The 26,692-nt window shown below is 46.2% G+C and overlaps 2 protein-coding genes across 2 annotated transcripts in view; both read right to left on the minus strand.

Moving 5' to 3' along the window:
- LOC309563421 (uncharacterized protein) overlaps positions 1 to 25,490 on the minus strand; it is a gene marked incomplete at its 5' end in the record, with an annotated part of 31,814 nt that extends 6,324 nt beyond the window's left edge. Inside the window, 6 exons of the mRNA XM_082267818.1 lie at positions 4,008 to 4,142; positions 5,130 to 5,249; positions 11,578 to 12,627; positions 14,098 to 14,189; positions 24,874 to 25,269; positions 25,388 to 25,490. Coding sequence (XP_082123944.1) covers positions 4,008 to 4,142; positions 5,130 to 5,249; positions 11,578 to 12,627; positions 14,098 to 14,189; positions 24,874 to 25,269; positions 25,388 to 25,490 — 1,896 coding nt within the window. The remainder of the gene's footprint in view (positions 1 to 4,007; positions 4,143 to 5,129; positions 5,250 to 11,577; positions 12,628 to 14,097; positions 14,190 to 24,873; positions 25,270 to 25,387) is intronic.
- Positions 1 to 26,692, minus strand: part of LOC309564405 (uncharacterized protein) — a 338,567-nt gene that overhangs the window by 78,954 nt on the left and 232,921 nt on the right. Inside the window, 1 exon segment of the mRNA XM_082269033.1 lies at positions 25,826 to 26,280. Coding sequence (XP_082125159.1) covers positions 25,826 to 26,280 — 455 coding nt within the window.

Genomic DNA, 26,692 nt, shown 5'->3' on the forward strand with positions numbered 1-26,692 from the left:
TAGAACGGGGGGTTCAGCAGAACTGGGGTCCCCCACCAAGGCTGGGGGGAATTTGCTGTCCTGAGATTCCATTGCAGAAAAAACACAATGTGAAAGGTACTGGCCCTTTAAGAGCGCTGCGGATCACGCAGCCCACCGCTATATATACTGTGTACACAGACCCCCAAAAGGGACAAAACTGAGCCAGAAAGGATAAAACAGAGTAAATATGGAAAGGACAGTCTGCAGAGCCCCACAGAGTGTTACCACACCGATCGCTGCTCCAGAGGAAAAGGAAGTGAAGTCACCAGAGGCTGAACTACATGCTGCAGGGCTAAGGGAAAATGGCTGCCCATAGGAAGGAATGGGAGGCTTCGGCTAGATGGCCGCCGACATGTGCTCGGAACGATCGTTCTGCCACACACAAGATGGCGCCAAAACCACTACATAGCAAGCTGTTAAAGCCCACAGTGAAGACAGACATGCTGCCCACACCCAAAATGGCGGACCGCGCGTTTTTTGCCCGCAGCGGCCGCCGCACACACCGAAGTGACACAGGAGAGGGGCCCCCAAACCCACACAGCGCCAGCCGTGCAATAAAAAAGACCCCCGCAGGGATCGCATCAGGGAGCCCCACAAACGCACAGACATGAGGGAACACACAGCAACACAGGACTGCCACCTCAGACAGAGGCCCCACACAGAAAGTACTTACCTGTACCGGACGGCGTGGGGTGCCTCTATTAAACGGTAATCCTCTGTCCTCAGATGACAGGAAATGCCGTCAGCCAAAACGCAGGACACTGCAGCACTGAACCGCAGATGTGTCCAGTGAGGTAGCCACCTCACAGGCTGCATCCCTGCTGCGAACAGGGATGGGTCGTTCTTAGTGCCAGGGCGAACCACGGCTGAACGCTCGATGGCGGGCTGGGGATCCATCTGACCCTCTGCCCTGGAGAGCCAGGGCGGCCAGTCCGATTCCCAGCTCTGCAAAATCCATCTTCATCCGAAGATCCGACTAAACTAAAGCTGACAAAATAAACAGCTAGTAAACCAAAGAAAAAGCAAAGAAAAGATTAGAAGGCTGAGACTGGAGCCCCAGCACAGGGAAGCCTAACTACTCCTAACGCTAGGCAGAAGACAAACTGAGTTGGGATGGCTGATTGCAGGGGGGGTATTGACCAGTGGGACAGCCCCCATGGGTGTGTCTATGTTAAATGCTTTTGTTTTTAACAAGTCTTATGCCTAGCTACTCCTGTGGAGAGGAAGTCAATACCCATTGGTGAAGACTGTATGAGGGGCGACGACTGTCGGAGGACGTAAGAGAAATATTGTTTTTTTTCAGAATTGTTGCTCTTTTTTTGTTTATAGGGCAAAAAAAAATAAAATCACACAGGTGATTAAATACCACCAAAAGAAAGCTCTATTTGGGGGAAAAAAAAAAGGACACCAATTTTATTTGGGTACAGCGTTATTATACATTTATATAGCTCTGATATATACCGCAGTGCTGTACAGAGATCACTGAGCCAATCACATCAGTCTCTGTACCAGAGGAGCTTACACTCTAATGTCCCCTCCCCCACAGTCACATCAGTCTCTGTACCAGAGGAGCTTACACTCTAATGTCCCCTCCCCCACAGTCACATCAGTCTCTGTACCAGAGGAGCTTACACTCTAATGTCCCCTCCCCCACAGTCACACATTATTATTATTATACATTTATATAGCTCCGACATATACCGCAGTGCTGTACAGAGATCACCGAGCCAATCACATCAGTCTCTGTACCAGAGGAGCTTACACTCTAATGTCCCCTCCCCCCCCGCCCCACAGTCACCTCAGTCTCTGTACCAGAGGAGCTTACACTCTAATGTCCCCTCCCCCACAGTCACATCAGTCTCTGTACCAGAGGAGCTTACACTCTAATGTCCCTCCCCCACAGTCACATCAGCCTTTGTACCAGAGGAGCTTACACTCTAATGTCCCCTCCCCCCACAGTCACATCAGTCTCTGTACCAGAGGAGCTTACACTCTAATGTCCCCTCCCCCACAGTCACATCAGTCTCTGTACCAGAGGAGCTTACACTCTAATGTCCCCTCCCCCACAGTCACATCAGTCTCTGGACCAGAGGAGCTTACACTCTAATGTCCCCTCCCCGACAGTCACATCAGTCTCTGTACCAGAGGAGCTTACACTCTAAAGTCCCCTCCCCCACAGTCACATCAGTCTCTGTACCAGAGGAGCTTACACTCTAATGTCCCCTCCCCCACAGTCACATCAGTCTCTGTACCAGAGGAGCTTACACTCTAATGTCCCCTCCCCCACAGTCACATCAGTCTCTGTACCAGAGGAGCTTACACTCTAATGTCCCCTCCCCCACAGTCACATCAGTCTCTGTACCAGAGGAGCTTACACTCTAATATCCCCTCCCCCACAGTCACATCAGTCTCTGTACCAGAGGAGCTTACACTCTAATGTCCCCTCCCCCACAGTCACATCAGTCTCTGTACCAGAGGAGCTTACACTCTAATGTCCCCTCCTCCACAGTCACATCAGTCTCTGTACCAGAGGAGCTTACACTCTAATGTCCCCTCCCCCACAGTCACATCAGTCTCTGCACCAGAGGAGCTTACACTCTAATGTCCCCTCCCCCACAGTCACATCAGTCTCTGTACCAGAGGAGCTTACACTCTAATGTCCCCTCCCCCACAGTCACATCAGTCTCTGTACCAGAGGAGCTTACACTCTAATGTCCCCTCCCCCACAGTCACATCAGTCTCTGTACCAGAGGAGCTTACACTCTAATGTCCCCTCCCCCACAGTCACATCAGTCTCTGTACCAGAGGAGCTTACACTCTAATGTCCCCTCCCCCACAGTCACATCAGTCTCTGTACCAGAGGAGCTTACACTCTAATATCCCCTCCCCCACAGTCACATCAGTCTCTGTACCAGAGGAGCTTACACTCTAATGTCCCCTCCCCCACAGTCACATCAGTCTCTGTACCAGAGGAGCTTACACTCTAATGTCCCCTCCTCCACAGTCACATCAGTCTCTGTACCAGAGGAGCTTACACTCTAATGTCCCCTCCCCCACAGTCACATCAGTCTCTGCACCAGAGGAGCTTACACTCTAATGTCCCCTCCCCCACAGTCACATCAGTCTCTGTACCAGAGGAGCTTACACTCTAATGTCCCCTCCCCCACAGTCACATCAGTCTCTGTACCAGAGGAGCTCCCAGGCATTACTAGTAAAAAAACAAATGAAAAATAAAAATGACATAAATCTTTCCGTAGTTTGTAGACGCAATAATTTTTGCGGAAAACAATCAAAGTACGCTTATTGCGATTTTTTGGTACCAAAAATATGCAGCAGAAAAAAATTGGCCTAACATGTTAAAAAAAAAATTTTTTCCAGAATCGTCGCTCTTTGTTTATGGCGCAAAAAAAAAAAAAAAAAAAAAAAAAAATCGCACAGGTGGTCAAATACCACCAAAAGAAAGCTCTATTTGTGGGAAAAAACAGGACATCAATGTTATTTGGGTACAGCGTCAAACGACCGCGCAATTGTCCGTTAAATTAACGCAGTGCCGAATCGCAAAAAATGGCCTGGTCATTAAAGGGGCAAATCCTCCGGGGCTAAAGTGGGTAATCAATATACACTTATTGGGATTTTTTTCTTATTGGGGTGGGGGGGGGGGGGGGGTGTGTAAAACCTTCTGGTCCAGAGATAACAGCTTGTTTATTCTAGGTGAGAAGAGAAGCACCTTATCGTACGTTCCTACACTCCCCTGACGAATGGTGCTCCCCTCACTCTTCAGTGGTGGACATGTCAAATGCAGAGTTATGGACCGGGTTTACGGGAAGTATAACCCCCTACATCCCCAGCCATAAACAAGCACTGAACTCTAAATAGTGAAGGAGGGGTACGGGGAAGAAACGGCTTAAAACATTAAAACAAGAGAATGCATAGAGGAATGTCCTCTCACAACGTTCAGAACCACTTCTATACACGAGGCCACCTACCTGATGATGGTGGGGGATGGTGCGATCTGTCTGTGCCGAATCCTGGGAATACAGAGGACCAGGACTTTTCTCTGGTGGCTTTCTCTTACTAGATCCATCTACCCGATGATGGTGAGGATCTTCCTTTTTGGAATCCTGGGAATACGGAGGACGGGGACATCTCTCTGGTGGGTTCCCATTACTGGATCCATCTGTAGGAAACACACACACTGACTGAATACATTGTTTCTATGTGTTTATCAGATGATGGAGGATCTAGGTGGATCCTCCGTACTGCTCTCTCCTTTACAATAAAGTCTCCTCTTACCCGGTGATGTGAGGGGCGGCTGATTCTCCATCATGACGTCCTTGTAGAGATCCTTGTGTTCTTCTAAATACTTCCGTTCCTTTATAGAGAAATAGACAGTGAAATCCTGACACCTTATAGCAGTGATGGTGAACCTTGGCACCCCAGATGTTTTGGAACTACATTTCCCATGATGCTCAACTACACTACAGAGTGCATGAGCATCATGGGAAATGTAATCCCAAAACATCTGGGGCGACAAGGTTCACGATTACTGTCTTAGAGCCGGTTCACACTAGGCTGACAAGTCGCGCTCCCTCGCTGTCCATTGACCGCTACAGGACCCGTTCTAATAGGAGCGACACAAGTCGCTCCGACTTAGAAAAAGGGTCCTGTACTATTTCGGAGCGACTTGCATAGACTTCCATTATGTGAAGTCCCTGCAAGTCGCCCCCGAAGTAGAAAGGAGTCGTGTCGCCTCAGTGTGAACCGACTCTTACAGGAACCTGACACACACAATGATACAATCACCATCCCTTGTCTGTTATTGGATAATGTCCCAGAATTCCCGGCACCGCTCACCTCTCCAATCAGCAGCTCAGTGATCTTCTTGGTGACTTCTAGAATCTTCTTGCGATTCTTCCTCTTGAGCTTCAAGGAGGGAGGTGAAGGCACTCTAATGGATAAATGGTCACCGGACTTCACTGGAGGAAAACTCTGCATTCAAAGAGCAATCAAAACGTTAAATGACCTTCCAGAATCCCCCTCACCTCAGGTCTGTGTTTTATTATTAGAGATAAGAGTGATGTCATGTGACCTCCCAGAATCCTCCTCACCTCTCCCGTCAGCAGGCAGATGATCTCCAGAGTGAGGTCTATTATCTTCTCGGTCATGGGACTCGAGTCCTCCTCCATCCTCGCTGATGTGATCGTGTGATCCATACAAGACTCTGATTTCTGTAGACAGATTGTAGAATGCACTTACTGATCATTATAACTCATAAACAAGTAGAGATTCATTTTTAAATGCTGTTGTGTCCCAACTAACATGACTGGGACTGCCTGTATGGGGATTCACACCTACGCATCCCTGTGCGGGTAAACACAGAGGCTCTGGATGGACAGTTGGATAAATGGTTCTATATTTAGGATGTATCCCGTCTATAAACCAGAGGCTCTGGGTGGACAGTTGGATAAATGGTTCTATATTTAGGATGTATCCCGTCTATAAACCAGAGGCTCTGGATGGACAGTTGGATAAATGGTTTTATATTTAGGATGTATCCGGTCTATAAACCAGAGGCTCTGGGTGGACAGTTGGATAAATGGTTCTATATTTAGGATGTATCTGGTCTATAAACCAGAGGCTCTGGATGGACAGTTGGATAAATGGTTCTATATTTAGGATGTATCTGGTCTATAAACCAGAGGCTCTGGATGGACAGTTGGATAAATGGTTCTATATTTAGGATGTATCCGGTCTATAAACCAGAGGCTCTGGATGGACAGTTGGATAAATGGTTCTATATTTAGGATGTATCCGGTCTATAAACCAGAGGCTCCGCATGAATAGTTGGGTAAATGGCTCTATATTTAGGATATATTGGAGTACATATTATAATCATGTATAAACGTCTCTGGAAACATCTACTGGAGTTAAAAGGCATCACAGTGACTATAGAGGAAGAGGACAGCCATAATAGGGGGGTTATTGGGTGTAAATATTAACAAAATCGTATTACCTCCTCTGCTCTACCGGTTCCAGCCATGTTTCCTCTTTATGTCCTTCCAACTCACCTTTCACCTGGAACTTCCTGTTTGTATTCTACATCACTTCCTGTCCCTACCATAAATCACTTCCGGCCTCTACCCTACATCACTTCCTGTCTGTGCATTTTTTATTTCAGAGCACCATCTTGTGGTCAATTTAAACACTGCAGTCTACATTTTGTTTCAGCATTTTGCCCACTGCTGCCACATTCATTCCTCTATGTTATATCCATGATTACACAAGCAGATTATAGCAAAGATCAAAATCCACACTGGAATAAAATGAAGAGCAACATTTTGATAGTTTTTTTTTTATCAGTTTTTTTTTTTAATTAATTTTTATTGGAATTTTAAGTTAACAATTTCAACAATAACATTTACAGTTATTTGTTACTTCTGACTCATTGCTTGGTACATGTAACAACAGTTAAGAAAATGAAGAAAATTATGAGAATTACAGGAGTACCAGGTAACAGTTAGATGAGAAAAAACTATTAAAAGATATATATACATTTTTTTTTTTATCAGTTTAGGCCAATTCGTATTCTGCTACATATTTTGGTAAAAAAATAAAAATCCCAGAAAAGCGTATTTTAATTGGTTTGCGCAAAAGTTATAGCGTTTACAAACTACGGGATAGATTTTCGGACTTTTTTTTTTTTTTTGCTTTTATGAGCGGGACTGCGACATTGCGGTGGACAGATCGGACCCCACACTGACATTTTTGGGGATCAGTGACATTACTACAGTAATCAGTGCTAAGTAATATGCACTGTTACTGTATAAATGACACTGGCAGGGAAGGGGTTAACACTGGGGGTGATCAAGGGGTTAATGTATGCCTAACTGTGCTTACTTACTGCGGGGGGGGCTCTGTGACAGGCACAGGGAGATCAGGGTTTCAGCTTAGCTGAAACTCCTGATCTCTCCCAGCCTGTGTGATAGAAGACCCACCTGCTTTGTTTACATGAGCTGGCGGGTCTTCTGTCAGTTTCTCGGACGATCGCGTGAGGCCGGCTGCAATTGCCGCCGCTCCTCCCGCGGACCGCCTCCCGCTGTGTCTAACCACAGCAGGAGCACGGCTCCGGCGACGCGTGCGCGCCACCAAGACCGCATGCACAAAATCACGTAGATATACGGGTTTTTTTCGCAGCCGAGCCGCCCTGCCGCAGTATGTCTGCGGTGGGTGGTCGGCAACTGGTTAAAGGATAAGTTAACCTTTTCAAAAATAAATAAATATATAAAAAATATATTTCTATAAATTAAAAATAAATAAATGCATATATTTTTGCATTTATTTTTTTTTTCCTGGAGCCTGCAGAGCATTTCACCTGCAGTCAGCAGAAGGTGTCCTGCAGACTCTCAGCATAGCTGTCTGCCCGTACTACAAATGGGCAGGCAGTTAGCTATAGTGGGGATCGAAATTTTGGGCATGCGTGCAACCGAGACCGCATGCACAAAATCATGTAGATATACGGGATGTTGCGCAGCCGAGCCGCCCTGCCGCAGTATGTCTGCGGTGGGTGGTCGGCAACTGGTTAAAGGATAAGTTAACCTTTTCAAAAATAAATAAATAAATAAATATTTAAAAAATATATTTCTATATATATTTCTCATAAACATCCCTCCCTAGCCTTCCTACTCACCATCACCATCCCATCTTCTGATGAACATCCCTCTCTAGCCTTTCTACACACTCTCCCATCTCCTGATAGAAATCCCTCCCTAGCCTTCCTACACACCATCTCATCTTTTGGTTGACATTCCTCCCTAACCTTCCTACACACCCTCCCGTCTTCTCATAGACATCCCTCCCTAGCCTCCTACACACCCTCCTGTCTTCTCATAGACATCCCTCCCTAGCCTTCCTACACAGCATCCCATCTTCTGATGGACATTCCTCCCTAACCTTCCTACACACCCTCCCTTCTTCTCATAGACATCCCTCCCTAGCCTTCCTACACACGCTCCTGTCTTCTGATAGACATCCCTCCCTAGCCTTTCTACACACCCCCCTGTCTTCTCATAGACATCCCTCCCTAGCCTTCACACACCGCCTCCTTTCTTCTCATAGACATTCCTCCCTAGCCTTCCTACACACCCTCCTATCTTCTCATAGATACCTGTATCTCTCCCTAGCCTTCCTACAAACCCTCCTGTCTTCTCATAGACATCCATCCCCAGCCTTTGTACACATCCTCCCATCTGCTGATAGACATCCCTCCCTAGCCTTCCTACACACCATCCCATCTTCTTATAGACATCCCTCTCTATCCTTCCTACACACCCTCCTGTCTTCTAGTAGACATCCCTCCATGACTGCTTCAATACTGCTCAGTTCCCACAGTACGCACTACAAAATCAATCCAATGGGGTCTTTCAACAACCTGCTCTCCTCCTACCATCCACACTACATTCTCTGACAGAACCCCCCCACCCCCACAATCTACACTATATTCTCCTACAGCTCTCCCCCCCCCCCCCCCACCTTCACCATCCACACTACATTCTCCGACACCTCTCCCCCTATCATCCACACTACATTCTACTACAGCTCTCCTCCACCATCCACACTACATTCTCCGACAGCTCTCCTCCCACCATTCACACTACATTCTCCGACAGCTCTCCTCCCACCATTCACACTACATTCTCCGACAGCTCTCCACCATCCACACTACATTTTCCGACAGCTCTCCCCCACCATCCACACTACATTCTCCGATAGCTCTCCTCCACCATCCACACTACATTCTCCGACAGCTCTCCTCCACCATCCACACTACATTCTCCGACAGCTCTCCCCCACCATCCACACTACATTCTCCGACAGCTCTCCTCCTACCATCCACATTACATTCTCCTACAGCTCTCCTCCATCATCCACACTACATTCTCCGACAGCTCTCCCCCCACCATCCACACTACTTTCTCCTACAAGCTCTTGTCCCACTATTCACACTACATTCTCCGGCAGCTCTCTTCCCACAATCCACACTACATTCTCCGACAGCTCTCCTCCACCATCCACACTACATTCTCCGAAAGCTCTCCTCTCACCATCCACACTACATTCTCTGACAGCTCTCCTCCCACCATCCACACTACATTCTCTGACAGCTCTCTTCCCACTATCCACACTACATTCTCCGACAGCTGTCCTCCACCATCCACACTACATTCTCCGACAGCTCCCCCCCCCCACCCCCCCACCATCTACACTACATTCTCTGACAGCTCTCCTCCTACCGTTCAGACTACATTCTCCGACACCTCCCCCACCCCCACACTACGTTCTCATACAGCTCTCCCCCCACCATCCACACTACATTCTCCAACAGCTCTCCTCCACCATCCACACTACATTGTCCGACAGCTCTCCCCCACCATCCACACTACATTCTCCGACAGCTCTCCTCCACCATCCACTCTACATTCTCCGACAGCTCTCTTCCACCACCCACACTACATTCTCCGACAGCTCTCCCCCCACCATCCACACTACATTCTCCGACAGCTCTCCCCCCACCATCCACACTACATTGTCCGACAGCTCTCCTCCACCATCCACTCTACATTCTCCGACAGCTCTCCTCCCACCATCCACACTACATTCCGACAGATCACAAATTGCAGCTAGCGATGTACTTTTATGTAAAAGTGATTTCAGTGGCTATGCAACTTCTACAGGCAGCAGAAAGGCTTCCTCCCCCTTCCGCTACTGCCTTTTCCGGGCTCTCCCTTCCCATCAGGATTTTTCTGACTGGCGGCATCCTTTCCACCACACAGAGAGAGAGGAACTAATGTTGTTCCTCCCTTCTCTGTGAGATCAGAAACTGGAAGTGACGAGGATTTCATCATTCCCGGTTTCAGTTCTTTGTTTACTGGCCTCTTACCGGCCACTGAAGTAGCCAATCAGACCGCTTTGTGTCTGATAAGCTGCATTGGAGGCCAGAGGAAAGATATGGGGTGTAATAGACCAGAGATCTCTCCATAAAGAAGACGAGTCAAGGCTCAAGCTGTCACAAGGGATGTTTTTCATCGCTTGTAACTCTATTTTCTTCATGGCCCCAATGTACTGTGATCTGAATTGTACATCGCTTGAGCCTCCCCCCCCCCCGGAGAATCTGAGGCTCAGAGTTACATATGGTCCCCTGGTATGTTTATATCTGTGTACCCCTGTAAACAATGCCTGGGGGCTACCACTCTCTAGACTGTATTTTTATATTAACCACCTCAGGACCGGAAGGTTTTTCCCCCTTAATGACCAGGCCATTTTTTGTGATTCAGCACTGCGTCAATTTAACGGACAATTGCACGGTCGCGTGATGATGTATCCACATAAAATTGATGTCCTTTTTCCCACAAATAGAGCTTTCTTTTGGTGGTATTTGATCACCTCTGCAATTTTTATTTTTTTGCGCTATAAACAAAAAAAAGAGCGACAACTCTGAAACAAAAAAAAAACAATATTTTTCACATTCTGCTATATAACATTCCCAATAAAAAAAAAAAATGTAAAAATCTAATTTTTTCATCCTTTTTAGGCCAATTTGTATTCTGCCACATATACCTTTTTGGTAAAAAAAAAAAAAAAACAATCCCAATAAGCGTATTTTGATTGGTTTGCGCAAAAGTTAGAGCCTCTCTAGGGGATAGATTTATGTAATTTTTTTTTTTTTTTTTACTAGTAATGGCGGCAATCTGCGATTTTTAACGGGACTGCGACATTGCGGCGGACAGATCGGACCCCTAACTGACATTTGACACTTTTGGGGGGACCAGTGACATTACTACAGTAATCAGTGCTAAAAATATGCACTGTCACTGTACTAATGACACTGGCAGGGATGGGTTTAACCCAGGGGCGATCAAAGGGTTACGTGTGAGCCTAGGGTTTTTTTTCTAACTGTATAGGGGAGGGACTTGTGGAATCAACACAGAGGCCTGTGTTTCTAAATAGGAGGATCACAGGCGCTCTGTGCTGATTCCTGAGAGAATGGTCTGCTGTGTTTACAACAGCAGACCGTCGTTCTCTCTCCATGGGGAGCAATCGCAGTTGCCCGGTGGCAATCGTGGCTGCCGGCCCATGTGGATCGGCTTCCCCGTTGCCTAATGGGGGCCCAGTAGCGCTCCCATGAACTGACATACCTATACGTCGGTTCGCGCAGCCAAGCCAGCCTGGCACAGTATATCTGAGGTGGGCGGGCGGCAAGTGGTTACAGTAGGCAAAATAAAAATAGAGGAATGGGGATACCGCAACGTTGGGGCAGAAACTGCAGCAGTTACATCCCACCATTGGAGTCTCCAAGAAATACAAGAAGCCAAGAGAAGACGCAGTCCATCAAACTCAAACTATAAATTTATTATCACTTTTGCCAGGCCTTTTAACCTTTATACCATAAAATAAATATTTTCTTCTACAGTTCTTCTATGGACTAAACAGTTCCACCAGCAAAAACCATTGTACATACGGCAAAAGAAAAGGCATTTTCCTTCTGAAGTCTAATTAGACTTTTATCTGTAAAACGTTTCCTGCAGTCGCAGGACGAGGTCCGGTGTGTGTTCTCTGATGTTTAGCAAGGTGTCTTTTCTGAATGAAACCCTTCCCGCACTCTGTACACGAATAACGCCGCTCACTCGTGTGAGTTTTCTGGTGTCTACCAACGTCTCCTTTTCTTGTGAAGGTTTTCCCGCACTCTGAACATGAATAAGGACGCTCGCCTGTGTGAATTTTCTGGTGTTCATCCAGGCTTCCTTTCTGTGTGAAAGATTTTCCGCACTCTGAACATGAATAGGGACGCTCACCCATGTGACTTCTCAGGTGTCGCATGAGGACTTCTTTATAAAGGAAAGCTCTATTACACTCTGAACATGAAAATGGACGGTTACCCGTGTGAATCTTCTGGTGTCTAACAAGGGTTCCTTTCACAGTGAAAGATTTCCCGCACTCTGAACATGAATAGGGGCGTTCACCTGTGTGAACTCTTAGGTGTCTAATGAGGACTTCTTTATAAAGGAAAGATCTTCTACACTCTGAACATGAAAATGGACGGTTACCCGTGTGAATCTCCTGGTGTCTAACAAGGGTTCCTTTCGCAGTGAAACATTTTCCGCACTCTGAACAGAAGAATGGATTCTCACTTCGGGATAAAGGAGATTCCTTGGGATTAGAAGGATTTGTTGATCTATCTAAATGAATATTTGCAATCATAGTATGTGATTGGTGAGAAGATTCCTTGGGATTAGAAGGATCTGTAGATCTATCTGCAGTGTGAGATCCTAAATGGATATTTGCAATCATAGTATGTGATTGGTGAGAAGATTCCCCCTGATCAGAGGGATCCATTGATGTCTCCGGACAGGAAGGTCTGTGATGGATATTTTGTGTATTTGGATTTCCTCCTGGAGGATCCTGTGTGATGACATTATCTTCTGACTTACAATCAGCAGATAATAGAAGATGTCTCTCCGAGGAATTCCCGACATCACATCCATCTGTTGGAAAAAATATATAAAAAAATGGCAGTTGGTCACAAATAACTGGAGTTTTGGCTCCTCCTCCCTGTCAGTGGAATAAGTGGAAATGCCGATCTCAAAGCTGGGCTCCTGTTCTCCCTCCATAATTAATCAGAAAAGTGTTCATGCTGAATCCGTATACGATTCTCAAATGCTTTATTATTAATTTAGCTATGACTAAGGCTTTATTAGCCTAAACATGTTAGTAGATGTTGCTGCATTAGGATGCCTGGATTTTGCATATTAAAGAATTTGCAGATGATATATGGACTCCAGTCTGAACACCTTTCTATAAATGTCTGTATAAAGCTTTAAGTACGTTGGTCTAGCAATCAACAGCTTCAAAAAGCCCTGGCATAGAAAAATGTAAAAAAACTGTTAAAGAATAAAAAACACCCAAAACAACTATGGTACACTGGCTAACATTGCTTTGTGCATTAATGACATATAGGGGGCGTAATGGAGATGCCAAATCATTTTGTGGAAACATGACGTTATATTGAGGAATGGAGATGGACCTTTCATATGGTGTACAGTATCTCCTCCTCATTTGTTGGGAACATGACGTTATATTGAGGAATGGAGATGGACCTTTCATATGGAGTACAGTATCTCCTCCTCATTTCTTGGGAACATGACATTATGTTAAGGAAAGGTGATGGACTTTTTATACCATGATCTGGTTGCTTTGGAATAATTATTTAATCCTTCTTTGAGCAGATTTGGCCAAGCTTTACATGTTTTTTCTGCTTCCCTCTTGGTCAGTTATGGATCATTTTTTTGACTCATGAAAAGATGTAAATACATACTTTATACTCACACTTGAAACATGGAAAATGTCAACTGTTTCTGCATGTAGTGTCTATTACTTACGTAGAGAAGATTCCTCCGGTTTACTTTTATTAATCATCTCCCTCTCCTCCATAGACTGCTGATCTCCACTCACCAACGTCTCTTCTTCCTCTTTAACCTCAACTTTGATGACTTTAATTTCTTCACCCTAAACCCCAAAGATGATAGAATAATAGAGGAAAGAAAAGCCACATAGAAGAATATATTCTCATAGCTTAGAAGACATTTCCAGGTCTACATGCTCAGTCCCACCTACCTGATGATGGTGAGGGATGGTGTGATCTTCCTGTGTGGAATCCCGGGAATACAAAGGACGGGGACATCTCTCTGGTGGGTTCTCATTACTGGATCCATCTGTAGGAAACACACACACTGACTGAATACATTGTTTCTATGTGTTTATCAGATGATGGGGGGCCTAGGTGGAGCCTCCGTACTTCTCTCTCCTTTACAATAAAGTCTCCTCTTACCCGGTGATGTGAGGGGCGGCTGATTCTCCATCATGACGTCCTTGTAGAGATCCTTGTGTTCTTCTGAACACTCCTCCACAGAGGCCATGACATCCTGACACCTTATAGGAACCTGACACACACAATGATACAGTCACCATCCAGATCCTTTGTCTGTTACTGGATATTGTCCCAGAATTCCCGGCACCGCTCACCTCTCCTGTCAGCAGATCAATGATTTTGTTAGCGATGTCCACAATCTTCTTGTCATTGTTCCTCTTGGCTTTCAGGGAATGAGGTGAAGGCACTGTGATGGTTAGATAGTCACCAAACCTCAAAGGAGAAACACTCTGCATTGAAAGAGCAACACTAATGTCATGTGACCTCCCAGAATCCTCCTCACCTCTCCGGTCAGGTCTGTGTTTTATTAATAGAGATAAGAGTGATGTCATGTGACCTCCCAGAATCCTCCTCACCTCTCCGGTCAGGTCAGGTCTGTGTTTTATTAATAGAGATAAGAGTGATGTCATGTGACCTCCCAGAATCCCCCTAACCTCTCCGGTCAGGTCTGTGTTTTATTAATAGAGATAAGAGTGATGTCATGTGACCTCCCAGAATCCTCCTCACCTCTCCAGTCAGGTCTGTGTTTTATTAATAGAGATAAGAGTGATGTCATGTGACCTCCCAGAATCCTCCTCACCTCTCCGGTCAGGTCTGTGTTTTATTAATAGAGATAAGAGTGATGTCATGTGACCTCCCAGAATCCTCCTCACCTCTCCGGTCAGGTCTGTGTTTTATTAATAGAGATAAGAGTGATGTCATGTGACCTCCCAGAATCCTCCTCACCTCTCCGGTCAGGTCTGTGTTTTATTAATAGAGATAAGAGTGATGTCATGTGACCTCCCAGAATCCTCCTCACCTCTCCGGTCAGGTCTGTGTTTTATTATTAGAGATAAGAGTGATGTCATGTGACCTCCCAGAACCCTCCTCACCTCTCCGCTCAGCAGGTAGATGATCTCCAGGGTGAGGTTTAATATCCTCTCAGTCATATCACTCGGGTCCTCTTCCATCCTCATTGATGAGATCCATATAAGACTCTTATCTCTGCAGACAGATATTATAACGGCCTTGCAGATCATTATAACTCAGACAAGTAGAGATGCATTTTAAATGTAGACAGTGTACATTTGGGGCTGTACACCTGCACCCGCACGAATGTCAGAATGGGAGCTGTGTCCATGCAGCCACCGTGCCACAACTGACATTACTGGGACTGCCTGCACAGGGGTGCACACCTGTGCATCCCTGTGTGGGTAAAAACAGCCCTTCAAGGGTGGACGTACCCATGTGAACAAGGTCTTACCCCCAACAGGGCATGTTTTCATGATTTCCTTCACCTTGAATAATTGCTTTAAATCAATTTCAATTGCTTGGTATTTATGACAACAATTATATCTAAGGGAAATGGCCAAAGCACGGGTTGTTAGGGGTATCGAAGGTTGGAAAGGAGGTGCCTGAGTTTAGGAGCTACTGCTATAAAGTGCCACTTGAGTAACAGCTCTGAGTCTGCTGGGATGACATCCAAGATGGCGGCGGCCAGCAGCAGTATCGGGGTTTTTGGATGTCTACACATTGCTGTAAAAACTTTATTACTAAAGGCCCGTACACACGTACCGATTGTCGGCTGAACGATCGGCTGTCTTTTGTCCAGTGCTGTTGTGTTGGTTGAAATGTGCTCTAGACTGCACACAATTTTTTTCGGCCAACAACAACCAACTTCAGAAGTGATGTCATGTGATGGTTTACTTTCCGTGTGTTTTCTCTTCTCTGAGCATGCGCAGTCTTGCTCATCTGATTTTTGTCGGCCGAAATCTGTACTGACTGACGAACAATCGGCCGTTCTGTTGACGGCCAACAAAAATTTTATTGCATGCACACCAGATTTTGTTCGGCCGAAAAGTCGCAGTCGGTTGTCGGAAGCATCATACTAACAAGCCGACAATCGGCCGGTCGGACGAATATTTACGGCCGACAATCGGTACGTGTGTACGGGGCTTTAGATAGTCAATGTGCAGCATCACAAATAGAACAACTTATCGAGGAAAAAAAGACGTAACGCGTAAAGGTGGAGCCCTATCAGCTCTAATGAACAGTCAGAAGGTTTTGGGGGATAAATAAAGAGAGAAAAATACATTAAATGTACATCCTATGGGAAGAATGATGTTAGAATGAATGGTCTGGTGACAGCTTCTCTCATTTTGAACATTCAGGACAAAGTGTGTTTCTAAAGATCTCCCCGCAGATATATTCACATTACCAGAGATCCCATGGTGCGTCCATTTCTGCTGGATAGACAACTCCGTGCTTCCAGGTATGTGGGAGCATGTGACCTGCCCCCATGTGGGAGCATTTGACCTACACGCTTTAAACTGTGACCTCCTCCCAATGACAGTTACACAAGTGTAACAGCCTATTGCAAGGTCCATGCACTGTCACATGACAGAGGGGGTGATGTGACCACTCCCCCTAACCTCCTGACAAAAGTGGCTTAGTGATCAGTGTCAGCTGCTGAGGCCAGGAGCATTGCTGTGATTGGAAAAGCCCTGAGGCAACCAATATGACACAAAATGGTTGGTATGGTCAGATTGCACTAACTTGGGAGGAGCTTAAAAGGGGCGCTGTTTAAGCACTTTGCTACCACCATATGTTTAATAATGGCGGAGCAGTAGACACAAAGTTCTAGTGTGCCATTTATTAACCACTTGCCGACCGCCGCACGACTAGTTACTGCGGCAGTCAGCCGCTTACAGGCAAAGTGACGTAGGGGTACGTCGCTCGCCCACGAGCCTGTAGGGGGCGAGCGCGAGCCACCAGCGGCGCGCTCCCGCCCCCGCTCGTTCCCTGGGGAGCCAGCACGTGTGACCGGTGGCTCCGATGGCCGCCGGTCACTCGCGATCTCCCGCAGGAGAGGGAGAAAGACAGACGGCTGATGTAAACACAGCCGTCTGTCATTCTCACTAAAGTAATCACAGAGGCTATGCGATCCTGCTATGTAGGATCGTATGTCTCTGTGATTACATCACTAGCCACGCCCCCCACAGTTAGAAACACGCCCCTAGGGACATATTTAACCCCTTGATCACCAGTAAAGTTAACCCCTTCCCTGCCAGTGTCATTTTTACAGTAACAGTGCATATTTATAGCACTGATTACTGTAGTAATGTCACTGGTACCCCCAAAAGTGTAAAAAATGTCAGTCAGGGGTCCGATCTGTCTGCCGCAATGTCGCAGTCCCGCAAAAAAAAATAAAATAAAATCGCAGATCGCCGCCATTACTTGTTAAAAAAAAAAACAATAAAAATGACATAATCTTTCCCGTAGTTAGTAAACGCAATAACTTTTGCGCAAACCAATCAAAATACGCTTATTGCATTTTTTTTTTACCAAAAATATGTAGCAGAAAACAAAATTGGCCTAAAATGTTAAAAAATTTTGATTTTTACATTTTTTTTGAGAATTTCATATAAAAAAATGTGAAAAATATTCTCATTTTTTCAAAATTGTCGCTCTCTTTTTGTTTATAGCGCAAAAAATAAAAATCGCACAGGTGATCAAATACCACCAAAAGAAAGCTCTGTTTGTGGGGAAAAAAGGACGTAAATTTAGTTCTGGTACAGTGCTGCACGACCGCGCAATTGTCCGTTAAAGTCACGCAGTGCCGAATCGCAAAATAGGGCCTGGTCTTTGAGTAGGAAAATCCTCCGGGGCTTAAAGCGGAGTTCCACCCAAAAGTGCGACTCGCGCATGCGCAGTGGGTACCCGGCTGTGAAGCCGCAAACTGTTACAGCCGGGTGCCCACAGCAGTGATGCCGGCGCCGAGGGAGAGGATCGAGGCTTCCGGCGGCCGCATCGCTGGACCGTTGGACAGGTGAGTAAATGGCTGGAACTCCGCTTTAAGTGGTTAATGACACTTCCGAAAACACGCATGGTTAAGGCTCGTACACACTTGAAGAAAATCGGACGAAATATCCTCCGATTTTTCTCTCTCTTGCTCAGCGTTCATAATCGTTTTTAGTTGACAGTGCATAAACATTCACGAAATTTCTTGTCCGATTTTCTTTTTTTTTTGTTCGTAGAGTGTGATGTAAGTACGTATACGTGTGACCCCGAGGTGATCATGCACGTATTACCTATCCGATTTTTCGCGCACGTATTGCATACACATTAAACGAAAATTGGACGTGCTGAGGACGGACGATGAAAATTTTGGAGTTTGTCCCTCAGTTTTTTCGTTGAAAATGTCGGCATCGGCTGCTGAAAGTTGTGTACACACTAGCCGAAAATCGTATGATTTTATCTCAGACTGGAATTTTCGGCAGATTTTCTACTAGTATGTACCCCACTTTAGCCAGTGTGTCTGTAAATGACTGTGATCTGACTCATCATTAGATGACAGATAATGTACAGAGTCTATCTGAGCAGCTCTGTACCTTGTGATCGCTGTGATTACCAGGGGTGCTGCACTGGGTGACATGTACCAAAGTCTATAAACCAGAGGCTCTGGATGGACAGTTGGATAAATGGCTCTATATTTAGGATGTATCCGGTCTATAAACCAGAGGCTCTGTATGGACAGTTGGATAAATGGTTCTATATTTAGGATGGATCTGATTTATAAACCAGAGGCTCTGGATGGACAGTTGGATAAATGGTTCTATATTTAGGATGTATCGAGTCTATAAACCAGAGGCTCTGGATGGACAGTTGGATAAATGGTTCTATATTTAGGATGTATCCGGTCTATAAACCAGAGGCTCTGGATGGACAGTTGGATAAATGGTTCTATATTACCTCTTTCTCTCTATCAGTTCCAGGAATGCTTTCGTCCTTCTAATTCACCTGAAAAATTTTTGTTTATATTCCTACGTCTCTAGTTACATCACTTCCTGTCTCTGCCTTACATCACTTCCTGGCTGTGTAATTTGACATGAGATCGCCATCTTGTGTTAAATAGAAGTACTGCAGTCTACATTATGTCTCAGCATTTTGCCCCACTGCCTCATCATCCATTCCTCTATCATGTTATTTCCATGATTACACACAGATTATACCTGGGATAAAATCCAGACTACAATCAATGACAACATTTTGATAGCGTTTGAAAATGGTGCAGAGACTGATGTGACTGTGGGGGAGGGGACATTAGAGTGTAAGCTCCTCTGGTACAGAGACTGATGTGACTGTGGGGGAGGGGACATTAGAGTGTAAGCTCCTCTGGTACAGGGACTGATGTGACTGTGGGGGAGGGGACATTAGAGTGTAAGCTCCTCTGGTACAGAGACTGATGTGACTGTGGGGGAGGGGACATTAGAGTGTAAGCTCCTCTGGTACAGAGACTGATGTGACTGTGGGGGAGGGGACATTAGAGTGTAAGCTCCTCTGGTACAGAGACGGATGTGACTGTGGTGAGGTCGGAGGTGAGTCTCTGTGGAGAGTAGAATCTGCCCAGTGACTGATCGCTGCCTGTGATTGGCTCCTGTGGAATAAGTGCAGTCAATAGTAGTAGATAGGTCTGAGGTGAGTTTCTGAGGAAAGCAAAATCTGCCCGGTGACTGTAATCCCGTCCTGTGATTGGCTGCACTCACTGCACATCAATTAATCTCAGTGCTGAGCTCTGAGGTGAGTCTCTATGGAAAGTAGATTCTGTCCAGTGACTGTGATTGGTTGGTGTGAAGGGAGTGCAGCCAATGACAGTGGAGAAGGAGTGAAGAGGGAACTCTGAGGTGTCCGGCTCTCCTCAGCTCTTCTATGACTGAATTCTCCATTTTGTTTTACATTGGTGACAGAAGTGACGGTGGAATGGGTTCTGTTTTCTGTCACAGGAAATGTGGTAAAGGTAAAATAATATCAGAGTCACATTTTTATATCCATGAAAATTATTGCTGGGTCTGGCGCTGCTAGAGTTTACTCTGAACCCAGTACTCTATGCCCAACACCCTCCTGTGTATTATGCAGTCCTGTGCCCAGCACCCTGTGTATTATCCAGTCCTGTGCCCAGCGCTCTGTGTATTATGTAGTCCTGTGCCCAGCGCTCTGCATATTATGCAATCCTGTGCCCAGTGCTCTGTGTAATATGCAGTCCTGTGCCCAGCGCTCTGTGTATTATGCAGTCCTGTGCCCAGCGCTCTGTGTATTATGCAGTCCTGTACCCAGAGCTCTCTGTGTATTATGCAGTCCTGTACCCAGAGCTCTGTGTATTATGCAGTCCTGTGCCCAGCACTCTCTGTGTATTATGCAGTCCTGTGCCCAGCGCTCTGTGTATTATGTAGTCCTGTACCCAGAGCTATGTGTATTATGCAGTCCTGTGCCCAACGCTCTGTGTATTATGTAGTCCTGTACCCAGAGCTATGTGTATTATGCAGTCCTGTGCCCAACGCTCTGTGTATTATGTAGTCCTGTACCCAGCGCTATGTGTATTATGCAGTCCTGTGTCCAGCGCTCTGTGTATTATGCAGTCCTGTGCCCAGCGCTCTGTGTATTATGTAGTCCTGTGCCAAGTGCTCTGTGTATTATGCAGTCCTGTGCCCAGCGCTCTGTGTATTATGCAGTCCTGTTCCCAGCGCTCTGTGTATTATGCAGTCCTGTTCCCAGTGCTCTGTGTATTATGCAGTCCTGTGCCAAGTGCTCTGTGTATTATGCAATCCTGTGCCCAGCGCTCTGTGTATTATGCAGTCCTGTGCCCAGCGCTCTGCATATTATGCAATCCTGTGCCCAGCGCCCTGTGTATTATGCAGTCCTGTGCCCAACACCCTCCTGTAGTCCTGTGCCCAGCGCTCTGTGTATTATGCAGTCCTGTGTCCAGCGCTCTCTGTGTATTATGCAGTCCTGTGCCCAGTGCTCTGCATATTATGCAATCCTGTGCCCAGCGCCCTGTGTATTATGCAGTCCTGTGCCCAACACCCTCCTGTAGTCCTGTGCCCAGCGCTCTGTGTATTATGTAGTCCTGTGCCAAGTGCTCTGTGTATTATGTGGTTCTGTGCCCAGCGCTCTGTGTATTATGTAGTCCTGTACCCAGCGCTCTGTGTATTATGCAGTCCTGTGCCCAGCGCTCTGTGTATTATGCAGTCCTGTGCCCAGCGCTCTGCATATTATGCAATCCTGTGCCCAGCGCTCTGTGTATTATGCAGTCCTGTGTCCAGCGCTCTCTGTGTATTATGCAGTCCTGTACCCAGAGCTCTGTGTATTATGCAGTCCTGTGCCCAGCACTCTCTGTGTATTATGCAGTCCTGTGCCCAGCGCTCTGTGTATTATGTAGTCCTGTACCCAGAGCTATGTGTATTATGCAGTCCTGTGCCCAACGCTCTGTGTATTATGTAGTCCTGTACCCAGAGCTATGTGTATTATGCAGTCCTGTGTCCAGCGCTCTGTGTATTATGCAGTCCTGTGCCCAGCGCTCTGTGTATTATGTAGTCCTGTGCCAAGTGCTCTGTGTATTATGCAGTCCTGTGCCCAGCGCTCTGTGTATTATGTAGTCCTGTACCCAGCGCTCTGTGTATTATGCAGTCCTGTTCCCAGTGCTCTGTGTATTATGCAGTCCTGTGCCAAGTGCTCTGTGTATTATGCAATCCTGTGCCCAGCGCTCTGTGTATTATGCAGTCCTGTGCCCAGCGCTCTGCATATTATGCAGTCCTGTTCCCAGTGCTCTGTGTATTATGCAGTCCTGTGCCAAGTGCTCTGTGTATTATGCAATCCTGTGCCCAGCGCTCTGTGTATTATGCAGTCCTGTGTCCAGCGCTCTCTGTGTATTATGCAGTCCTGTACCCAGAGCTCTGTGTATTATGCAGTCCTGTGCCCAGCACTCTCTGTGTATTATGCAGTCCTGTGCCCAGCGCTCTGTGTATTATGTAGTCCTGTACCCAGAGCTATGTGTATTATGCAGTCCTGTGCCCAACGCTCTGTGTATTATGCAGTCCTGTGCCCAACGCTCTGTGTATTATGTAATCCTGTGCCAAGTGCTCTGTGTATTATGCAGTCCTGTGCCCAGCGCTCTGTGTATTATGCAGTCCTGTGCCAAGTGCTCTGTGTATTACGCAGTCCTGTACCCAGCGCTCTGTGTATTATGCAGTCCTGTTCCCAGTGCTCTGTGTATTATGCAGTCCTGTGCCAAGTGCTCTGTGTATTATGCAATCCTGTGCCCAGCGCTCTGTGTATTATGCAGTCCTGTGCCCAGCGCTCTGCATATTATGCAATCCTGTGCCCAGCGCTCTGTGTATTATGCAGTCCTGTGCCCAGCGCTCTGTGTATTATGTAGTCCTGTGCCCAGCACTCTGTATTATGCAGTCCTGTGCCCAGCGCTCTGTGTATTATGCAGTCCTGTGCCCAGCACTCTGTGTATTATGCAGTCCTATGTCCAGCGCTCTGTGTATTATGCAGTCCTGTGCCCAGCGCTCTGTGTATTATGCAGCGCTTTGGTCAGTGCTCTGTGTATTATGCAGTCCTGTGCCCAGCGCTCTGTGCAGGGGCGTAACTACAGGGGTTGCAGGGGTTGCAATCGCTACTGGGCCCCATGCTCCAGGGGGCCCGGTAGCAAACCAGTGGGTGAACTTCTAGGATCTCAATGGTCACACTTGCGACTGGGCCCTGGCATTTCACCACTGTGGGGAGGCCCCAAGATTGCAGGAAGGGGGCCCACTGCAGAACTTGTGAAAGGATCCTGATGCGGGACCATAATAAAAGGCCATGCAATGAGATTAAAGAGCCCCAGGATTAGTGGGAAGAGCCCCGGGCTTGAAGGGAAGGGCCCCGGCCAGGGGTCTGGGGGGCCCTTCATGGTTTCTTGCATCGGGGCCCTGAAGGTTCTAGTTACGCCTCTGGCTCTGTGTATTATGTAGTCCTGTGCCCAGCTCTCTGTGTATTATGCAGTCCTGTGCCCAGCGTTCTGTGTATTATGCAGTCCTGTGCCCAGCGCTCTGTGTATTATGCAGTCTTGTGCCATTTGCTAATAAAAAAAAAATATGTTCCTGGATTTCATTTTAAATATCTGGTCACCTTATGATATTTGGATGCATTACTTCTTAGTGTACCACTATGTCCAAATGTATAAAGTGTTGCAGTGCTAAAAGGAGTTCAAAATATAAATATATGTGATAAAAAATGACTACTGTATAAATAAAGTGCTAAACCAATCTCTATTCCAAATAAACCTCAGTTAAGGTAATGAGTGGAACATTAAGGTGCTGAACAAAGCTACAAGGATTTGTGTGCAGATATGCAACGTCTAATCCATAAAAACGTCTTCTACTAATAAAGTGACCGGTGCTCTTCAAAGTGCTCCAAAATCATCCGTGACAATGGTGGTGCTAAACAAAGTGCTAAACAAGCTGCAGAAGTTCATGTGTAAATATAAACAATTTTAATCCCTGGAAGAAACTTCTACTAATAAAGTGACAGGTGCTCTTCAAAGTGCTAAAAAAAAAAGTATCCGTGACAATAGCGGTGCTCCACAAGCCGTTCTCCCCCGATGGTCCCACACTCACCAGAGCTCAATCCCCTCAAGGGGGTGTCAGGCCTGTCAGAATGGTAGCTCCGACCGGATCAGCCGACTCAGGGTCCACCTTACTTGCCCTTCTTAGTACTCGTATTCATGTAAAGATAAAGAGCAACAGCCCATAGTGTATACCAGTTTGAATAAGTTTATTAGCCTGTTCTCCGGCAGCTCTCCTCCACCATCCACACTACATTCTCCGACAGCTCTCCTCCACCATCCACACTACATTCTCCGACAGCTCTCCTTCCACCATCCACACTACATTCTCCGACAGCTCTCCTCCCACCATCCACACTACATTCTCCGACAGCCCTCCTCCGCCATCCACACTACATTCTCCGACAGCTCTCCACCACCAACATCCACACTACATTCTCCGACAGCTCTCCTCCCACCATCCACACTACATTCTCCGACAGCTCTCCTCCACACTACATTCTCCGACAGCTCTCCTCCACCATCCACACTACATTCCCCGACTGCTCTCCTCCACCATTCACACTACATTCTCCGACAGCTCTCCTCCACCATCCACACTACATTCTCCGACAGCTCTCCTCCACCATCCACACTACATTCTCCGACAGCTCTCCTCCACCATCCACACTACATTCTCCGACAGCTCTCCTCCACCATCCACACTACATTCTCCGACAGCTCTCCTCCTCCACCCACACTACATTCTACGACAGCTCTCCTCCACCATCCACACTACATTCTCCAACACCTCTCCTCCCACCATCCACACTACATTCTACGAACGCTGTGTCAGAGACCAGTGTGAATTCTCAGGTGCTCAAATAGTTTTCCCTTCTGTGTTAAAGATTTCCTGCACTCTGAACATGAAAAAGGACGCTCACCCTTATGACTTAAAGTGCACAATCTAGTGCAGTTAAACTTTAATCAATAAAAATAAATTCATACAAAAAATTGCATTATCACTCCTTGTAAATCTTTTTATGTTTTTTCAATAAAATAAGATTGAGCCAAAAAATTGCATTAACATGTGTCAGTAAAGAGAGAAACCTTGTACGCATCCTTATGACCACCGGGTGATGGATACTGACATTATGGCCAGTGATGAAACTAAACTGACTTTGAGGTCTCTGCTCCGGGATCTATGTCCCCCATTTGGTATGTTCTACTGAGGGTGCAGGTCTGGCAAACAGTCCGCCTTGAATCCATGTAATCCACAGAACAAGTAGAGAAAAATCTCAGCCACCACAAACCACACAAGTCGAGCATGTGATAGGTGATAGCAGCTACCATGGCCAGTGGTGTGGTGTAGCTAGTAGGTCCAGTTTTTTTTCTGCGAGTGCCGACAGAACGGGAAAAGAGGATGACTCGCACACTTAGAGAATTGTGTGACTTCTCTGGTGTTTCACAAGGTGTCATTTCTGAGTGAAAGATTTCCCGCACTCTGAACATGAATAAGGACGCTCACCCGTGTAACTTTTCCGGTGTTTCACAAGGTGTCCATCCCAAGTGAAAGATTTCCCACAATCTGAACACGAATAAGGACGCTCACCCGTGTGCATTCCATGGTGTTTAACAAGCACTCCTTTATAAGCAAAAGATTTCCCGCACTCTGAACATGAATAAGGACACTCACCCGTGTGCATTCCATGGTGTTTAACAAGCACTCCTTTATAAGCAAAAGATTTCCCGCACTCTGAACATGAATAAGGACACTCACCCGTGTGCATTCCATGGTGTTTAACAAGCACTCCTTTATAAGCAAAAGATTTCCCGCACTCTAAACATGAATAAGGACACTCACCCCTGTGAATTCTATGGTGTCTAACAAGGTCTCCTTTACCAGTAAAACATTTCCCGCACTCTAAACATGAACATAAACATAAAGGGACGCTCACCTGTGTGAATTCTGTGGTTTGCACAATGAATGCATTCATGTTTCAAACATTTCTCACGCTCTGAAAGAAGGAAAGGACGCTCACCTGTGTGCATTTTCTGGTGTTCAATTAAGTGCTCCTTTCTGAGTGAAAGATTTCCCGCACTCTGATTATAAGAATAGATTCTCATCTCGGTGAAGTCCTTCATGGGGTAAGGAAGATTCCTTGGGATTAGAAGGATCTGTTGATCTATCTGCAGTGTGAGATCCTAAATGGATATTTGCAATCATAGTATGTGATTGGTGAGAAGATTTGCCCTGATCAGAGGGATCCATTGATGTCTCCGGACAGGAAGGTCTGTGATGGATATTTTGTGTATTTGGATTTCCTCCTGGAGGATCCTGTGTGATGACATTATCTTCTGACTTACAATCAGCAGATAATAGAAGATGTCTCTCCGAGGAATTCCCGACATCACATCCATCTGTTGGAAAACAATGTTTATTTATGACGCCCACCTGTGTGAATTCTCATGTGTCCCACTAGGTTTCCTTTGAGTGCAAAAGATTTCCCGCACTCTGAACATGAATAAGGACGCTCTCCCGTGTGAATTCTCTGGTGTCTAACAAAGTCTCCTTTATGATTGAAAGATTTTCCGCACACTGAACATGAGTAAAGATTCTCACCCGAGTGAATTCTCTGGTGTTTAGCAAGATTTCTTTTTTGAGTGAAAGATTTCCCGCACTCTGAACACGAATAGGAACGCAAACTTGTAAACTTTCTCTGGTGTTTATTTGGGTTACCTTTTTTAGAGAAAGATTTTCTGCCATTTGCAGATGAATAAGAAAGCTCACCTTTGTGAACTCTCATGTGTCCCACTAGGTTTCCTTTCTGTGTAAAAGATTTCCCGCACTCTGAACATGAATAAGGACGCTCACCCGTGTGAATTCTCAGATGTGCAATGAGCGCTTCTTTCCGGGTGAAAGGTTTCCCGCATACTAAACATGAGCATAGACTCTCAGCTGGGTGAGCTCCTGTAAGGGGTAAGGAACATTCCTTGGGATTAGAAGGATCTGTTGGTCTATCTGCAGTGTGGGATTGTAAATGGACATTTGCTATCGTAGAATGTGATTGGTGAGAAGATTCCCCCTGATCAGAGGGATCCATTGATTTCTTCAGCCAGGAAGGTCCGTGATGGATATTTTGTGTATTTGGATTTCCTGCAGCAGATACCTTGGGACGTCTCTCCGAGGTATTCCAGAAATCACACTCATCTGTTGGAAAGAAATGTTAAAAATATCAGTTAGATCAATTAAAACTCGAGTTTTAGCTCCACCCCAACCCCCTTTCCACTAGTGGAAATGCTGATCCCACAGCTGGGCTCCTGTTCAGTCTCCAAAATCAATCAGA

The sequence above is a fragment of the Pelophylax lessonae genome, assembly GCF_965119305.1.
Source record: "Pelophylax lessonae genome assembly, chromosome: 9".
Lineage (NCBI taxonomy): Eukaryota > Metazoa > Chordata > Amphibia > Anura > Ranidae > Pelophylax > Pelophylax lessonae.